General features: G+C 39.1%; 1 protein-coding gene across 1 annotated transcript in view; it reads left to right on the top strand.

Annotated features, from left to right (window-relative positions):
* The window catches only part of plce1 (phospholipase C, epsilon 1), a 44363-nt gene that overhangs the window by 11841 nt on the left and 17237 nt on the right, over positions 1–15285 (top strand). Inside the window, exons 4-10 of the mRNA XM_025058024.1 lie at positions 5031–5185; positions 5510–5677; positions 10644–10789; positions 10924–11071; positions 11230–11340; positions 11422–11531; positions 12699–12800. Coding sequence (XP_024913792.1) covers positions 5031–5185; positions 5510–5677; positions 10644–10789; positions 10924–11071; positions 11230–11340; positions 11422–11531; positions 12699–12800 — 940 coding nt within the window. The remainder of the gene's footprint in view (positions 1–5030; positions 5186–5509; positions 5678–10643; positions 10790–10923; positions 11072–11229; positions 11341–11421; positions 11532–12698; positions 12801–15285) is intronic.

Here is a 15285-nt window from a genome sequence, read left to right as displayed (position 1 = left end):
GTCATGTAACCAACTCAGTGTTTCCAGATCACAAATGCGATGTTCTTTTCCATCATTACTCCAGTCAGTATAAGAATAGTTTACCCTAAGGCAGAGAGAAATGCTATGATAGTGATATTGTGACAGGAAGTTGAGCTTTTTCTGCTGATATTTTTAATCAGAATGGCCAGAATGGGCAAGAGTAAACAGGAACATGGTCCAGGGATAGCTGAGCTTATACAATTGTGTGACAGGAGAGGAAAAAAAGTGGACAATTTAAAAGCAACAAAGACATTATTCAACACACAGAAGAGGGTAAAATCAGATAAAAAAAAGTTAGTTGACCTTTGACCAGCAAACAACTGTGAGCTTTTTTGGATTTAAAAGAATTAAATACCTCAATTACCATCACTGGAAGCAGATTTTCAGAAACGTCTAAACAATTACCTCTAAATTGTTCTTTCAATCGGCTTAATGCGTCGTACAGTGTTCAGGTTCACATTACAGTCCTCTACTTGCATTGTTATTGCTGCACCTGTTTAAGTGCCTTGCATGCATCCTACATCCTGAAGGGAAGTTGTCAACGACTCTAAACATGCCTGTGAAATCACTGCACAAATGTGCTGCCTTCACTCAGCTGTAAAAGAAGGACAGCAGGCCTGCGTTCAAGGTCTCTCTGCTTGAGTAACTGATCGAGTCAGGAAACAGAAACGAACGTTGTGCAAAGAGAAGCTGGCGGTGTCGTGCGTCTGGTTGGTTAAATGGTTTTGGTGGAATGAATATAAAGAAACTTGTTTTTTTTTTTTTGTGTGTGTGTGTTTTAAATCTGTTGGCTGTAAAAATGAGTCGGGCACATTTCTTCTGCTGTGCTGCAGTGGAAAGGTGTCAGAAACCTGGTGTCCTGTGCATGACTGCTGGTATTACCAGCACATTATCGCACTGCCGGACAACAACATGCTGCCCTTCTTTTCCATGAAATACGGTACACGACACCATTGTATTTGGAAAAAAATAAAAATACTTCAGTGAGTGTTAGTGTAGTCACAATGTCTGCTAATTATAGGATTGTATTGGAGTCCACACACAGTACTTTAAGGTTGACCTTAAACCAATGATCCAAATCATACGAGATCAGACATCACACATGAACTACTGAGTATCTTTCCTTTTTCCTTTCCTTTTAAGGACATTATGTTTGCCCTCCAATCTGACATCAAACCAAAGACCTTACTAAAAATTAATTACAATCTAGTTGACATTCAAACAGCAGTAAATGAGCAACTCGCTTTTTCTTTCATCTTAAGCTATCAAAAATACTGATTTTTTTTCTTTTAAGTTCTGACTATTTGTTTTCTCTTGAAAATTATTTCTTAAATAAGAAAAAAAAAATCTTTTTCATGTTTGTAATTGCGCAGGGATTCCTGGTTCTCTCCCATCTTTTAAGTTCTGTCTATTTATTTTCTCTTGAAAATTTCTTAAATAAGAAAAAAAAATCTTTTTCATGCTTGTAATTTTGCGCAGGGATTCCTGGTTCTCTCCCAGTCTTCTCTCCTTTTCAGCACTAGACACATAGACATGAGCTAACACAAGATGTATGCATTCATCAACATGAATTACAATTAATTAAACTTGTGAATAAAAAAAAACACGCTGGGACATCATGGTCAGTCTGTCCATGTTCATGTGCTCTCACTGCCAGTGCAGCAGCAGTAGCAGATCGTTTCTTTTGTCTCCGATGCCGTGGCTGATTCTGTCAGATACACTCGTATCTGCAGCCCACTAGTGTTAAACTGAAGAGTGTGTTTAGTGTCAAACTTAGCAGAAATTGCTTGAAATTCAGCAATTTTCAATCATCAACTAAATTAACCAAAATAGGCATGGGTGCATATGTCCAGGATCAAACAATATATTTGCAATCTTAAAAAAAACGACATAGCCCATCTCTATTGTTTTTCAATTCCATATTTTTAGTGCATGTTAAAATGGTTTGTCTCAATGGTTTGTCTCATGCATTTTTCATCTTAATTTCTCATTTATGATTTACTGTTTGACACAAAACGGAGGACGGCGTAAACAGCGGCACAGAGGAAAATTAGTAAACAGGTTAAAAGCAATGGTAAAATATTAATATTTACAATGACAAAAAAGTGGCGGGGGTCTCATGGAGACGGGGCTTTTGTTTTCCTTCCCTGCACGCATTTGCCTTTAAATGAACTCTCCAGTGTCTGTTAACAGCCTTTGGTCAGGGCCTTGGCTGGCACCTTTGTGTGTGGAGCCAGTCTAATAGACCCGTGAATGACGCTGGAGCCTCGACGCGCTCATGAAATTCATAGGACTGATTGAAGATGTCGCCATTTCCACTTCAAAAGAGGAGCTTGTGAAAACAGTTGTATGAGGTTAAGATGAGGGGAGCGTATTAGCATACTACTCATAGGCTGAAAGGATGAAAGGTTATGTGTTTTGAGAGTGCATGGGTCCGATATTAAAAAAAGAAAAATGACCGCATTTCATTGTCAGAGTTGGACATCGTCATGTTCTCCAAAGAAGGGCCACTTCTTTTTTAATGCAGGACATACAGTATTAAGGTTCATATTTTCTCAGTGTGAATAGCATTTTTTTTCACAGGGAGTGTGGTTTTGTAATCTGATTCCGACCTAATGCGAGGGTGCGCTCTAACACTGCACTCTGCTCATTTGGAAGACATTAAAAAAATTAGTGGATTAACCTGTCTCCTCTCTAACTCTGACAAATAGCTCAGCCGCAGCAATGTAAACTGTAAAATGCTCCTGTCGTGCGACCCGCTTCCTGCCTGTACTCCCCTCTGCTCTATCTTTTATTTGCCCTCTCCTTTTTTTTATCAGTTGTTTAAAAGGAATACATTTTCTTCATGATGTCCTCTTGTTCCTATGTCTGACTATCTCGCACGTCTGCATTTGTCTTGGTTCCGATATTTAAGCAGGCGTCACACTGTGTTCAGTTTTGTTTGAACTAACAAGTCACGGTTCTGTTGACATGTCATCCTGCAGCCTGATCGCAGGAATTATCAGGGGAAACATTGTGTCGTTTGCACAAATATATATGAACACATGCGCTAATTTGGCACAATATATGTACCTTATTGGTACTTTAGAGAAACATTTCTTGGTATCGTTCTTCTTCTTTGGTGTCGTTTTGGGCTTACGTCTTGTTCTGTGATTCCAACGTTTGGTGTGTAAACTTAGCAACTTGCTAACTAGTTCGCATGGTAACTAGAAAATGAAGTTATTTTGCTCCGGAACTCCAGTTCTAAGACAGACTCCCTGTTTAATGTACATTAAAATGATTTAAAGATAAACTGATTTTACAGGTGGCTCAAATGAAAACTGTTTATTTGTACATTAAAAAAAAAAAAAGGATGTCATAACTGTGATGTAACACTTCACACACATCATGAAATCCCATGACTTCCTTTACCACAGTCAGAGTGATGCCAGAGTCCTGCTGGCTTTTGTCTGCATATGGCCTGTGTACTTGTGTCCTGAACAATCAGTGACATTCTACCGTGCAAAGCCGAGGCCTGACAATCTCAGTGTCAGGAGCAGAGTTCTGTTCAGATGAGAAACCTGATCCCAGTGACTATATTGGGATCTGTGTTTAACTGCAGCTGAATGCAGGTGAAATTCCTTAAATGATTCCTGGTAGTGCCCCTCTGGTCCCAGATGTCACCCCGGCAATGCGTTCTGTTGCAACTTTGCGTGTGACGGTCATCCATTAGGAGTGGACTGTATGTGTGTGTGTGTGCGTACGTGCGTGCATATGTATCTGTATGTAAACAGACAGACTAATGGACCTGACTGAAATCCAAACACAGGACCTGGCAGGTGATCAATGCTTTCTACTATCATAGGGTGAAGTGCTCAGGCTTCCTGTGGCCTCAGTCTGATAGATCACAAGACATGTGACACTCGGGTTAATCCCCGAAAAGGATCCCAGTCACCCAGGCTTAAAGTTGTCACTGTTAAATTGAAACAACCAACGTGTTAATGTCTTATTTAAAAGGATGCTTCATGCTTTTATTTTTTTTTTTTTTTGTCGTGCTGATTCTGTACCTCAGTGAAAAGTTTGCAACATGTTCTAGCTGCACCCTAAAATCTAGTCTCAGTTATTTAGAAATAATTTTAAAAGATGTGACTGGCTTCACTGGAATTGTCAGTAAACCACCAATTACCGCAAGTCAAGATCCAACATGACTTTAAGCCACACGTGTGCCATTGTTTTTAGCTAAATGCGTGAAATACAAATATGAATACAGTACAAGTAATCTTTAATAATATGTTCAATTAACTTGTCTTGAAAAAATAGTGATAACACTTAAAGTGTTCTAAAAATGTACAAAAAGCTGTAGCTGCATTGCCCACAGTAACACCAAGGCTCTCTGGTGATGTCATTTATCCCCCTAACCATCCTGATCTTCAGACTAAAGGGTGTTACTCACCCACAGGTCACATGGTTATGGAACCCCGCGGCACAACTGGCAGTAGGAACCCGTGCGTGCCAGTTTGTACTGCCACCTATGCCCAATAACTCACGGAGTACAAGCTGCAGTTGAGTTTCCTCTGCAATAAATCACGGAGTACAAGCTGCAGTTGAGTTTCAGCACTCAAAACTGTTTAAATCACATCTCAAGCCACAGCTTTAATTACTCAGGCGCTGCTAAACGCAACATGTGCACAATGTAATATGTGTGAAAAATACAGTCTGTCCTTTAAATGTGAAATAAGAACAGCTTTGTTATTTTAGTACGAGACTCTGATTCCTGACTGTGAACACAGGAACTGCCATGCTGTGTGTGCAGCTATCAGACCTTTTGGTAATATTAAATAAGAGTCAACCAAAAGGAAAAAAAAAAGAAAAATTTGGTAGAAACACTCTAGATATGAAATTGTTGATTTCTTTGTTTCCTATTATTATTATGATTCCTCTCAACTCTTTTTATTGTTTCTCCCCTCTTCACGAAAATGCTAATGCTAATGGAACATTCACCACCTCTCCCACATCCCGGCCCCCACCAGAGCGTCAGCTTGCCAACACCATGACCAGCAGCAGTTCCCTTCCTCCTAACGTCAGTGGGATCAGTAAGGAGCTGGCGGAGCTGCGGCACCTCGTGCAGTTCCCGGAGGAGATTGCTTGTATCCTCACCGAACAAGAGCAGCAGCTCTACCAACAGGTACGGACGCTTGTCAAAAAAAGTCACTGCAAATACAAGTATGTCATCATAACAGATCAGATTGGCCCCGAGTTCTGCACCGACAAACATTATACTCAACTGAGACAAATGGACAGACAACAAAACCACAACATGTGGCAATTTTATTGATGCAATAAAAAAAAATAATCATCCTCGTTTTATTTCATATCAGGATGGCAGGAGAAGCAGCATCCATTTTATTTATAGTACAGTGTCAAACTCACCTACACAACACTGCATCCCAATGCAAACAATATAATCCACTCAACCCCGTGCTGTACGTGTCCGCCTGTCTGACTGCAGGTCTTTCCTTTGGACTACCTCTGTTTCCTCACCCGAGACCTGGGCAGCCCCGAGTGTCAAAACAAGCGCCACCCAAATCTTAAGGCCTCACTGTCGGCACCGAACATGCCCACACAGAGTACCCAACGCAGTAATGCTGTGGAGCATCTCGTGATGAGATTCAATGAGGTGAGGTGTCGGCTATTTCTTTGTGTGTGTGTGAATGAGCTTAAAACAAACTAGTGTTCTCTGTATGCCAGCTTAATTCTGTCCTTAATGGGGTTACTATTTCTGTTTACAATGACAAGCATCCATCCATCCAACCATATATAATTCATCCTAGCACATATTTTTCCATCCATTTCTTACATGTTTTGTATGAACTCTCTCCAAACTCAGAGGCATTTTTTTTTATTTTATAGTTTTTTAAAACCGTCTCTTTATTTTTACTTTTTTTTCCACTGATGCATTTGAGTTGGATATTGTTACTTTCACAGTGAAAAGGAAGGGAAACAGACAAAGTAATACATTATATGAAGTGATCCCCCGAGCGGTTGCTCTCAGCTTTAAAACCAGTAAAATAGCCCTGGTTTTGTGTATTGCTGCCTCACATTCATTGAATCCGGTGCTGACTTTATTTAATGGAGTGATAAGTTTGACTTTGAGATTTCCATGCTGTAATTTTCTGCTCCTTAGTATTGACCTTTTTACGTGATCAGGCATTTTTCATGCTTTACATAATGCAGGCCTTGATCATCATTGTTAAGCGCGGTCATAGTATTTGGGCTAAACCCAAATACTAGATTAAGTGATGAGGTCACAAGAAAATCTGTGTTATTACATAGTGTAAACATTTTTTTTTTCTGGAAGAAAGAGAGCTTTGATATCTTATCTCCGTTTTCCGTAAAATGACATCATTGGAGAGAGTAAAGAAATTATGTTATATTTTTTGCTGTGCAAACAAGAGCCCGTCAGCCTTTGACAGAAGCACACACTTTCCTGACTGTGAGCTGGCTAGAGTTACTCTCTTGGTCATGCATCTTTATGTTGAGTGACTTTAAAAATAAATCATCTTTACTGGTGAGAAAATTAGGGAACGGGTGGTCGGACATGCGGACACCTTTAAATTGCGTGCCTTTGACATGACCAGGTTTTCTCTTATTTAATGCATTCCAACCATTTTTCTGTCACATTTAACAAAAAAGAAATAACATTAGTGATTGTTTTTAATGTCATCACTGACATCCGTGATCATTTGTCTTAACATTTTGATGATAATCGTGATCGTCGTTGACGATTATCGTGGACGTGATCCGATTCACTGAGAGGGTAAATACGTTTACTATGCTTTAGCTCTTTAATATTTCACAGCAGTTGTAATTTTGTAAACCTGTGTCAAAAACCTGCCTGGTGGTTTTTTTTTGTTGTTTTTTTCCTGTTCATTTTCAAGCCTTGTATGGGAGCAGAGAATGGCGCAGCAGAAAGGATAGCACAGCAAGTGAGAGTTTGGAAGCCGGGGGCTTTGCAGCCCTCTGTGTCTGTCTGCAGTGTTTAGCTGTGATAGGACCGGCGTGTGCTCATGTGTCCAGTATGTAATAGTTCTCTGTCAACCACAGTTATGTAATTCATGTATCAAGGAGAAACTGACCCCCGCGGTTCAAATAATAACAGGCGGGCAGTCGGAGACAGGCAGACTGACGGACAGATGGACACAGAGACAAACATTAAAGGGGGATCAACTTGTACCCAGCTCCGGTTCTACGTGCTTGTGTAACAGTGCTTGTGTGTGCATGGTCTTGATTTTTTTTTTTTTTTTTTTTTTTAACTCGATGCCAGTGCTGTGTCGGGGTGGCAGTTGTTTAAACACACTGTTTCCAATATTTGTCTACCTTGTTTTGGCTGTCATGTCTTGGCTGTTTCCTGTATTTCTTTTTTTTTACCTGCTCTCTGCCCAACTGTCTTCACTTTCTTCTTTTTTTTTTTTTTTTTTTTTAACTCGATGCCAGTGCTGTGTCGGGGTGGCAGTTGTTTAAACACACTGTTTCCAATATTTGTCTACCTTGTTTTGGCTGTCATGTCTTCGCTGTTTCCTGTATTTCTTTTTTTTTTACCTGCTCTCTGCCCAACTGTCTTCACTTTCTTCTTTTCTTTTATGTCTTGTGTCAAACACTATGCATAAGCGCTCTGAAGAGATGTACTGTCTGTGACCTCTCAAAATGCCACAGTGCAGATGGTCAGAATGATTAAGATGGCGATAGTAATTTAACCCAGATGTTGACTTAGCTTCACATTATGTCGTCATGCTGGAAGTGTCTGAAGGCAGGTTTTCGCGCACAAACATTCCCATTGTGGTCACCCACAGCAGAGTAGTAGATGAAATTAATAGTAAGTTACTTTGTATTGTATTGTATGTATTATTTTAAACATTGATGCCCAGTCGAAAATAATTTTTTTGTTCGACAAAACAAAAATTATATTTAATGTTTGTTTGTTTGTTTTTCAACATTTGACTTCCTTTCAAAATGAAAAATGTTGAGTAGCTGAAGGTTATGTCTCAAGGTTATATCACATGATTTAACTAGAGCCCTCAAAGCACAGCTCTTGACCTTTAGAGACAATTAAATCCATTCATCTTCTACAGCTTAATCCTTTGAGGGTTACGAGGATGGCTGGAGCCAATCTCGGCAATCCCAGCAGTCACTGGGAAACGGCAGGGCACACTGATCACTTCCTAAGTTCCTCTATAGGACCACATAGAGAGACAAGTGTTCACACTCATGATCAATTTAGATAGTCCATATATATATGCATGTGTGTGGGTATATATGTGTGTGTTTGTTATATGTAAGTGTTGTCCATATATATATGCATGTGTGTGTGTGTGTATGTGTGTGTTTGTTATATGTAAGTGTCTATATTTATTACATTTGCATTTATGATTGGTGGCTATTATTATGGTATTACCAATTGAGGCTATGTAGGTTGTGCTACTAATTTGGAATCCTACAGTTACAAAGCTGTACATCTGCATGTTTACTGATTCTAAGGCTGAGTAAATAGAGACGGTGCGTTGAAGAGAGTACTTTAGAGCAGACAGATTAAGGGTCTGGAATGGATTACATTCAAACAGCAACGCTTGCAGCCCTCAGCCATCACTGCTTCTATCAGACAAGAATGCATAAACTGGCTGAGAAAAACCACGAGACTTAACAAACCGTGACTCATGAACACGTGTGAGTGTAAAATGTTGACATCCAACTTTTGAGTCTGACAAAAACGTTAGTATGAGTATGTAAAATGTCTGTTTGTGCAGTGTGTTGAATTGTATACGTATGTATTACGTGCATGAGGTAGTATCTGTGGAGTCATACATGCAGTGTGTCGTGAGATCAGTATGTTCTACCTGGATAGGAGTTTGTTTGCGAGTCTTGTACAAAAGCTAAAATGGGGAGGAAGGGATAGATATAAACGACTTCATTTAGGTGTGAGTGTGACACAAATGAATGTTTCCTCAGGAAAAACAGGGAGTAAATCAAGAATGACAACAAAATGTTGAGCATTGTTGCTTTTATAAGCTCAGTATTCATATACTGTACATATTTTAAGTGAATTATTTGTGATTATGGCACAGCAGACCAATTGTGACCTCTGCTTTTAACCAATCACCAAAGTGTGTGGGGATGGTGCCATGCAACTTGGCAGCTGATGGACTCGAACCTGAAACCTTCTGGATCCAAGTCCGCTTCCTTAACCGCCAAGCCACCACTGCCCCTACAATTCAGCATTTCAATGCATTTTAAGGCATAGGGCAGAATGAGGCGCAGACTCCATCCAACAGTTCCAACCTTTATTCATTTATTGTTGCTCAAAAATTGGTTGCTACACATGATATTCGCTCAAACTGTGGGAACTTAAGTATCTTATCATCAGGCTTTTTCTTCTGGTCAAATGCATCAGACTAGTCTTACTGAGCACAATATATATGTATATGTATATGTGTATATATATGTATATATTTATGTATATATGTACTGTATACATGTCTATACGTAATACGTATACAGTGTATATGTATATATAAATATACACACACGTAGTGTGTAATGTATAATTAACTGAATTATATGTTTTTCATTCGTTCACAATGTAAATCTATTTGTTACCAGTGACTGAAACCTGGACCTGTTTGGTGTTTTGTTTGTGTCATTGGGAAGTCAGACTGTGGTGGACTTTACAAGTCGTTGTTACATAACCCAGTAATAGATCTCTGGACACAGGGAAGACTTTTACTGTCTGTAGGGGGTTAAAGAGTGTCTCTCTGTTTTCCGTGTCTCTCTGTGCGTCATCCTCTCTCTCCCAGATTCAGATCGGAGATTTTCTATATACTGTAGGTGTGTTGCTTGTCGCTTTAAGTTGTCGTTCGAAGTGAACTACCGGTAACTGGGATGATACTGCCCGGGTGGAGAGTGTGCAGCTGATATCTGATCATTGTGCGCTTCAGAATGTGTGCATGAGTCAGTGTGTGGCCAGCTGCCACACTCTTGTTCACCCTGCGCATTACATTACAACTTTAGACACAGGTCGCCATACCAGACTCTAAAAGCGATGACATGAGCGGTAGTAAGACCACACACAACAGAGAGTGTCAGCTGAAACTCACTGGGCATTGGGCAGTGTCCGTCGTTCGCACACATATTGACGGCAGTCTTTTGTTCCTCCAATACAATATTGGTTCTGTCAGTAAGAGAATATGCTCAAATGCTAAGCTAAGTAACATAGTCGATACTTTATTTTTAAGTCTGGAAGAGAGCCTGGTTGCTTTTTGGTTTGTATAGCTCTAATTAGAACAATTATTAGCAATTAGACATTATACTGTATTGAAAAGAATGCAGTCTAAAACCAAAATTATCTTTCAAGTTGTTTTCTTGATTTCATAAATGTTGTGTTTAGTTAAACTTACAGTACTTTTCAAGCATTCTCACAGCCAATAGGAGATGGCGTTTAAGCAGTTCTCCTGTTAATTATTACTTCTAGCCTGCTCTTGATTGTATTGCCGATGGTAGTTTCTGAATAACCGAGACAAGTATTCAAAACAAAAATTTGCAATTATTTGTTACTATTTGTTAAAGCTTCCTGTACGTTTCTGTCTGAACAGGTAAGTTCATGGGTGACATGGCTGGTCCTCACAGCAGGCTCCATGGAAGAGAAGAGAGAGGTTTTCTCCTACCTGGTCCACGTAGCTAAATGTTGCTGGAACATGGGAAACTACAACAGTGTGATGGAGTTTCTGGCTGGACTCAGGTTCTACACATACACACTGATTATGAAGCTTTTTTTCTTTTCTTTTTTTAACAATTACGTTTCATCAGTGGTGACGGTTACTTTGTTTGTTAGGTCTACGTTTCATCAGCGGTGACGGTTACTTTGTTTGTTAGGTCTCGTAAGGTGCTAAAGATGTGGCAGTTCATGGACCAATCAGACATTGACACCATGAGAAGCTTAAAGGACGCCATGGCTCAACATGAATCTTCTTCAGAATACAAAAAAGTTTTGACCAGAGCGATGAATATCCCAGGATGCAAGGTAGGTGGTTCATTGAAGCCTTTTGAAGTGTCCTTCAAAGTACCCTGTTGAATCTTTTCAGTATGCGAATATTACTCCAATACTTGTCATTCCAGATTTTACTATTAAACTGTTAAATTACGGGAAATTAATGTCCTAGTTTTGTCCCTACACTGTAGGTGGTTCCATTTTGTGGCGTTTTCCTAAAGGAGCTGAGCGACGCTCTAGATGGAACAGCCAGCATCATTAGCCTCAAACCATCTCCAGACCCTGCAGAGGGCTCCGTAGAGGTGAGCCAAACACATACAAAACTACACATGCACATTGACCAGACCTCAGCTGTAACCACCAGCACGTCCTCCTTCCTCCAGTTTGTGTCTGACTACAGCGGCCAGCACAACTTTGTGTCACGGTCGGGTTCAAACGGTCTACACGTCCCAGAAAAGGAAGCAACTGTCAGCAACATCCTACAGATCATCAGGTACACTCTGTCACTTTGCTAAACCTAACCTGATGGGGTGTAATTAGTTTGGCTGACTTGTAAAGCTTATGTAAACAATAAGGACACATGTCTTTGTGTTGTGGTTTCTGTTTAAACTACTTCTTCCTGGTAAACGCCTGACTGTGCAGTCTTCTAGGTTAAAGTTTAAATGCAAACTTTTTTTAAAGAATTTTTATTTTATTTTTATCATTATTATTATTATTTTTATTAAATGCATAAACATTAGCTGTAATGAATGCATACTGTGCAATGGGAACTGGTTTAAGATTATTTTTAGTTAGATTAGGTTGAAGTTGGATTTGGCAGTCTTAGAAGTAAAGACTCATGGAGCAAGTAGTTGACACACACATAAGATAATATGACATGTTTTGCCGATTATGTAATTGTAAAACAATTAAAATGTACCCCATTTACTAGAGTTATTGTTTGTGGTTATAAAGTATATGTTGTTTGAAGGTTTCTTTGATTAACATCACCTCATATTGCCAGCCACTTGGGTGGACTCTGACATACTGAAGTCAATAAAATTAGTCAAATGTGCCTGTAAACATACTTATTGACTCTCCGTCTTTATAGATTAGATCAGGGGTGTCAAACTCATTTTCACCTGGGGGGCCACAACAGCAATACAGTTCCTGTTGAAGGGCCGGTTTTAAACGGTACGCTGTATAGATCAGGCCTCCCCAACCCCCGGTTCGCGGACCAGTACCAGTCCATAGGTCCTTTGGTACCAGCCCGCAGTGGGACACAGTGAAAAAATAAAAAAAATTCTAATTTACTTCATTCAAAAAAATTATTTATTTGACGATAATCTGGCAATATTTTAAAATAAAAGTCATTCAGATTTTGATACAAACAGAATAGAGACTGGTATAGATGTAGCTCCTCCATAACAGACTAATACATGTTTCTGCAATTGATTATTATTTAATTCAAGCTACAAATACTGTTCATTGCTGTGTAATAAAAAAAACTTTTAATTTCATAGGTTGATAAACTCTGCTGCATGGACTTTATTAAATGCTTTTTAAGATCCTGTGGGCCACATTTGGCCCCCGGGCCTTGAGTTTGACACCTATGGGTTAGATGTCTAATCTTTAGACTTAGTCTTTAGAATCTTTTGACTTATATGTCTTCACCCCTCAGGTCTTGTAACCGTAGCCTGGAGGCAGAGGATCCTGACGAGGCCTCTACCAGCCCTTCCTTCTCATCGAGAAGCAACTCTTTCAGGGACTGTTGCCATAACCAGTGAGTAGGACAATTACCCCCCGCTTCCCTTTTTTTTATTCAACTTGTATATATTCCACAGACCAATATATTCTACTGTGCAGCAGCCAGTGAATAGCTGCAGCTCTCTCGGCGAGTCTGTGAGAAATTGTGCGTCCTGTTAACATACACCTGATCGATGAGAATGTTTTCTGTCACGGGGTCATGAACGAAGTAAAGTGAAGGATGATGTCTGGCTCTTTGCAACATGTGGGAGACGTTGTTCAAGTTGTGACTAAGCTTTGAAGGCCCCAGCACTTTATCAAGTGACACACAGCTAGCTACACAACCCCGTGAAAATATTGTAGTACACTATTTTTTTTCCTATCAAGTTTAGTGTTTGCACCATTTATCACTGACTGCACTATACAGATCCCCCGTGAAACCAAAATCCATCCAGCTTGTTTAGAGGTAAACAATTTCACAGATGTCATAAAAATATGTATTGATGTTTTTTCACTACATCAAAGGCTCATTTGATTACAAGAATTATTTGATTACTTAAAACAACTAAAGTATATTTACATTACAGTTTACATCGCTGTACACAAGAGCTTTTGAATAACCGTAGTATCCTTTAGTTCTATGAAATATAATGTCTTGACTGCAATTTTTGAATTATTTTTATGGGATGGCTCGATCCGATACTCGGTGTAGGATGGGTATCAGTCTGATATTGTTTAGAATTTCAGGATCACACATCAAAAGAAAACAACTATAGGGGAGAGAAAAGAAGTCATTGGATTGATATTGATATCAGCAGATACTTCAAGTTGCAGTATCGGTATCGGACATGAAAACGTTTTATTGATCCACACTAATCCACTGAGCAGAACTCTTTAGTATTGATCATTAGCTTGTTGTCCTTAGTTAGCTAAGTTAGCTTAATTTTTCTTGTCCAAAATGGCAGCCATGTTACATTAACAGCAACATCCTTGTCTTGTTTAAAGTGCAATCAGCACATAGAAAGACTTTTGAGAACTTCAACAGTTGTAACCAAAAAACGAAATCTAACTTGTATGACTTCATTAGACCCTAAAAGAAAAATCTGTTATTGTACTAAAGGACACATTTTGAAAACTTCAACAGTTGTAACCAAAAAAGAGATCTAACTTGTATGACTTTACTAGACCCTTAAAGAAAAATCTGTTATTGTACTAAAGGTTTTTGGCTTCCACGTTTCAATTTGTAATGTAGATCCTCGACCGAACACCGTGTGTCAGTGAAAAAAAGATTGTGCCTTCCCTTTTTTACAGGGCAGGAAGAAGCAGAGTCTGTTGATTTTCAACATCGGTGACAGTGTAGAAAACAGATTAAATGTTCCTGGACTTTTCTTTCTTTGCTAAGGAAACCTGGACGGTCTTGTCTGTGTTTCATGCAACCTCTGTGATTCTAAATGACTCTTTCACTGGGCCACTCACCCACCTGCCATCAGATGCAGATAAATATAATCCTTCTCACTTCAATGTTTAGCTGTTCTTTCTCAGCGTCTGCTTTATCTTTCCCAACATCATTTGTTTTACTCATGTTTTTCTGTTCACTTCCAACAAATGTTAAAAAAAAAAACTCCTGTTCACTCTTCGACTTTCTCCCATTTATTCTGTCTTATTCTCCCTTTTCATAGTTCCCATTCATTTAGGATGCTGCCAGATTCAAATCGAGTCTTGTAAGTGTTTTAGGAGTCTGTGTGCTGACTTCAGCTACAAGTAGTTTAAAGAGAATATGTTTTTGGTTTGTCAAAAAAAATAAGAGTTGTACAGTTGCAAAAATGAATTATTTAGTTATTTGTTTCCCAAAAACCTTTCATTTATTTAAAAAAAAATCTTAAAAGCTACCATTTTGTTTGTTTTGAGCTGAATCGTTTGTGCAAGATTCTCTTGAGTTTCTCAGCATTTTTTTTTGCACGTTTCAAAGCTTCTTTTTTTTCCAATTAACTGTTCGTCAAACGATAGAATTTATCCTGTCTAACATTTAACTAACTAGTTTTGTCAGTAGTTATGTTTAAACTGGAACATCAAGCTTTACAGTCCTAAATAAATAACCTGCATGACACTTTTTGGCATGGTCGGTCAATGAACGCCTGACTTATCACTTATTGTATTTTGTATGTTATCACTGCTGCTGTATTAACACAAGACTGAAGTGGTAGCACAGAGGTCACCAACCATGAACCATTGACTGGCACAGGCCATGAGCTGTTTGGTTTCTAGCTGCACAGAAATATCTCAAATGTTTTTTTTTTTTTCCTATCTTTCATTTTAACAATTATCATTTTTAAAGAAGCTTTACTTTAAAAATGTCTCCCAGTTGTTGTGCCCCATGACAAATACGATGGCCAGTCTGTGTAAATATTATCCCGCCCCAAAAAAGGTTCGTGCAGCAACCGAGTTTGGGGACCTCTGCAGTTGTAGACCATGTGCAAATGACTTTAGTGACATCCCGTGTCCTAACTTTCATCAACTCCTCT

The sequence above is a fragment of the Cynoglossus semilaevis genome, chromosome 8, assembly GCF_000523025.1.
Source record: "Cynoglossus semilaevis isolate Cse_v1.0 chromosome 8, Cse_v1.0, whole genome shotgun sequence".
NCBI classification, from domain to species: Eukaryota; Metazoa; Chordata; class Actinopteri; order Pleuronectiformes; family Cynoglossidae; genus Cynoglossus; species Cynoglossus semilaevis.
This window is presented reverse-complemented; position numbering and strand designations above follow the sequence as displayed.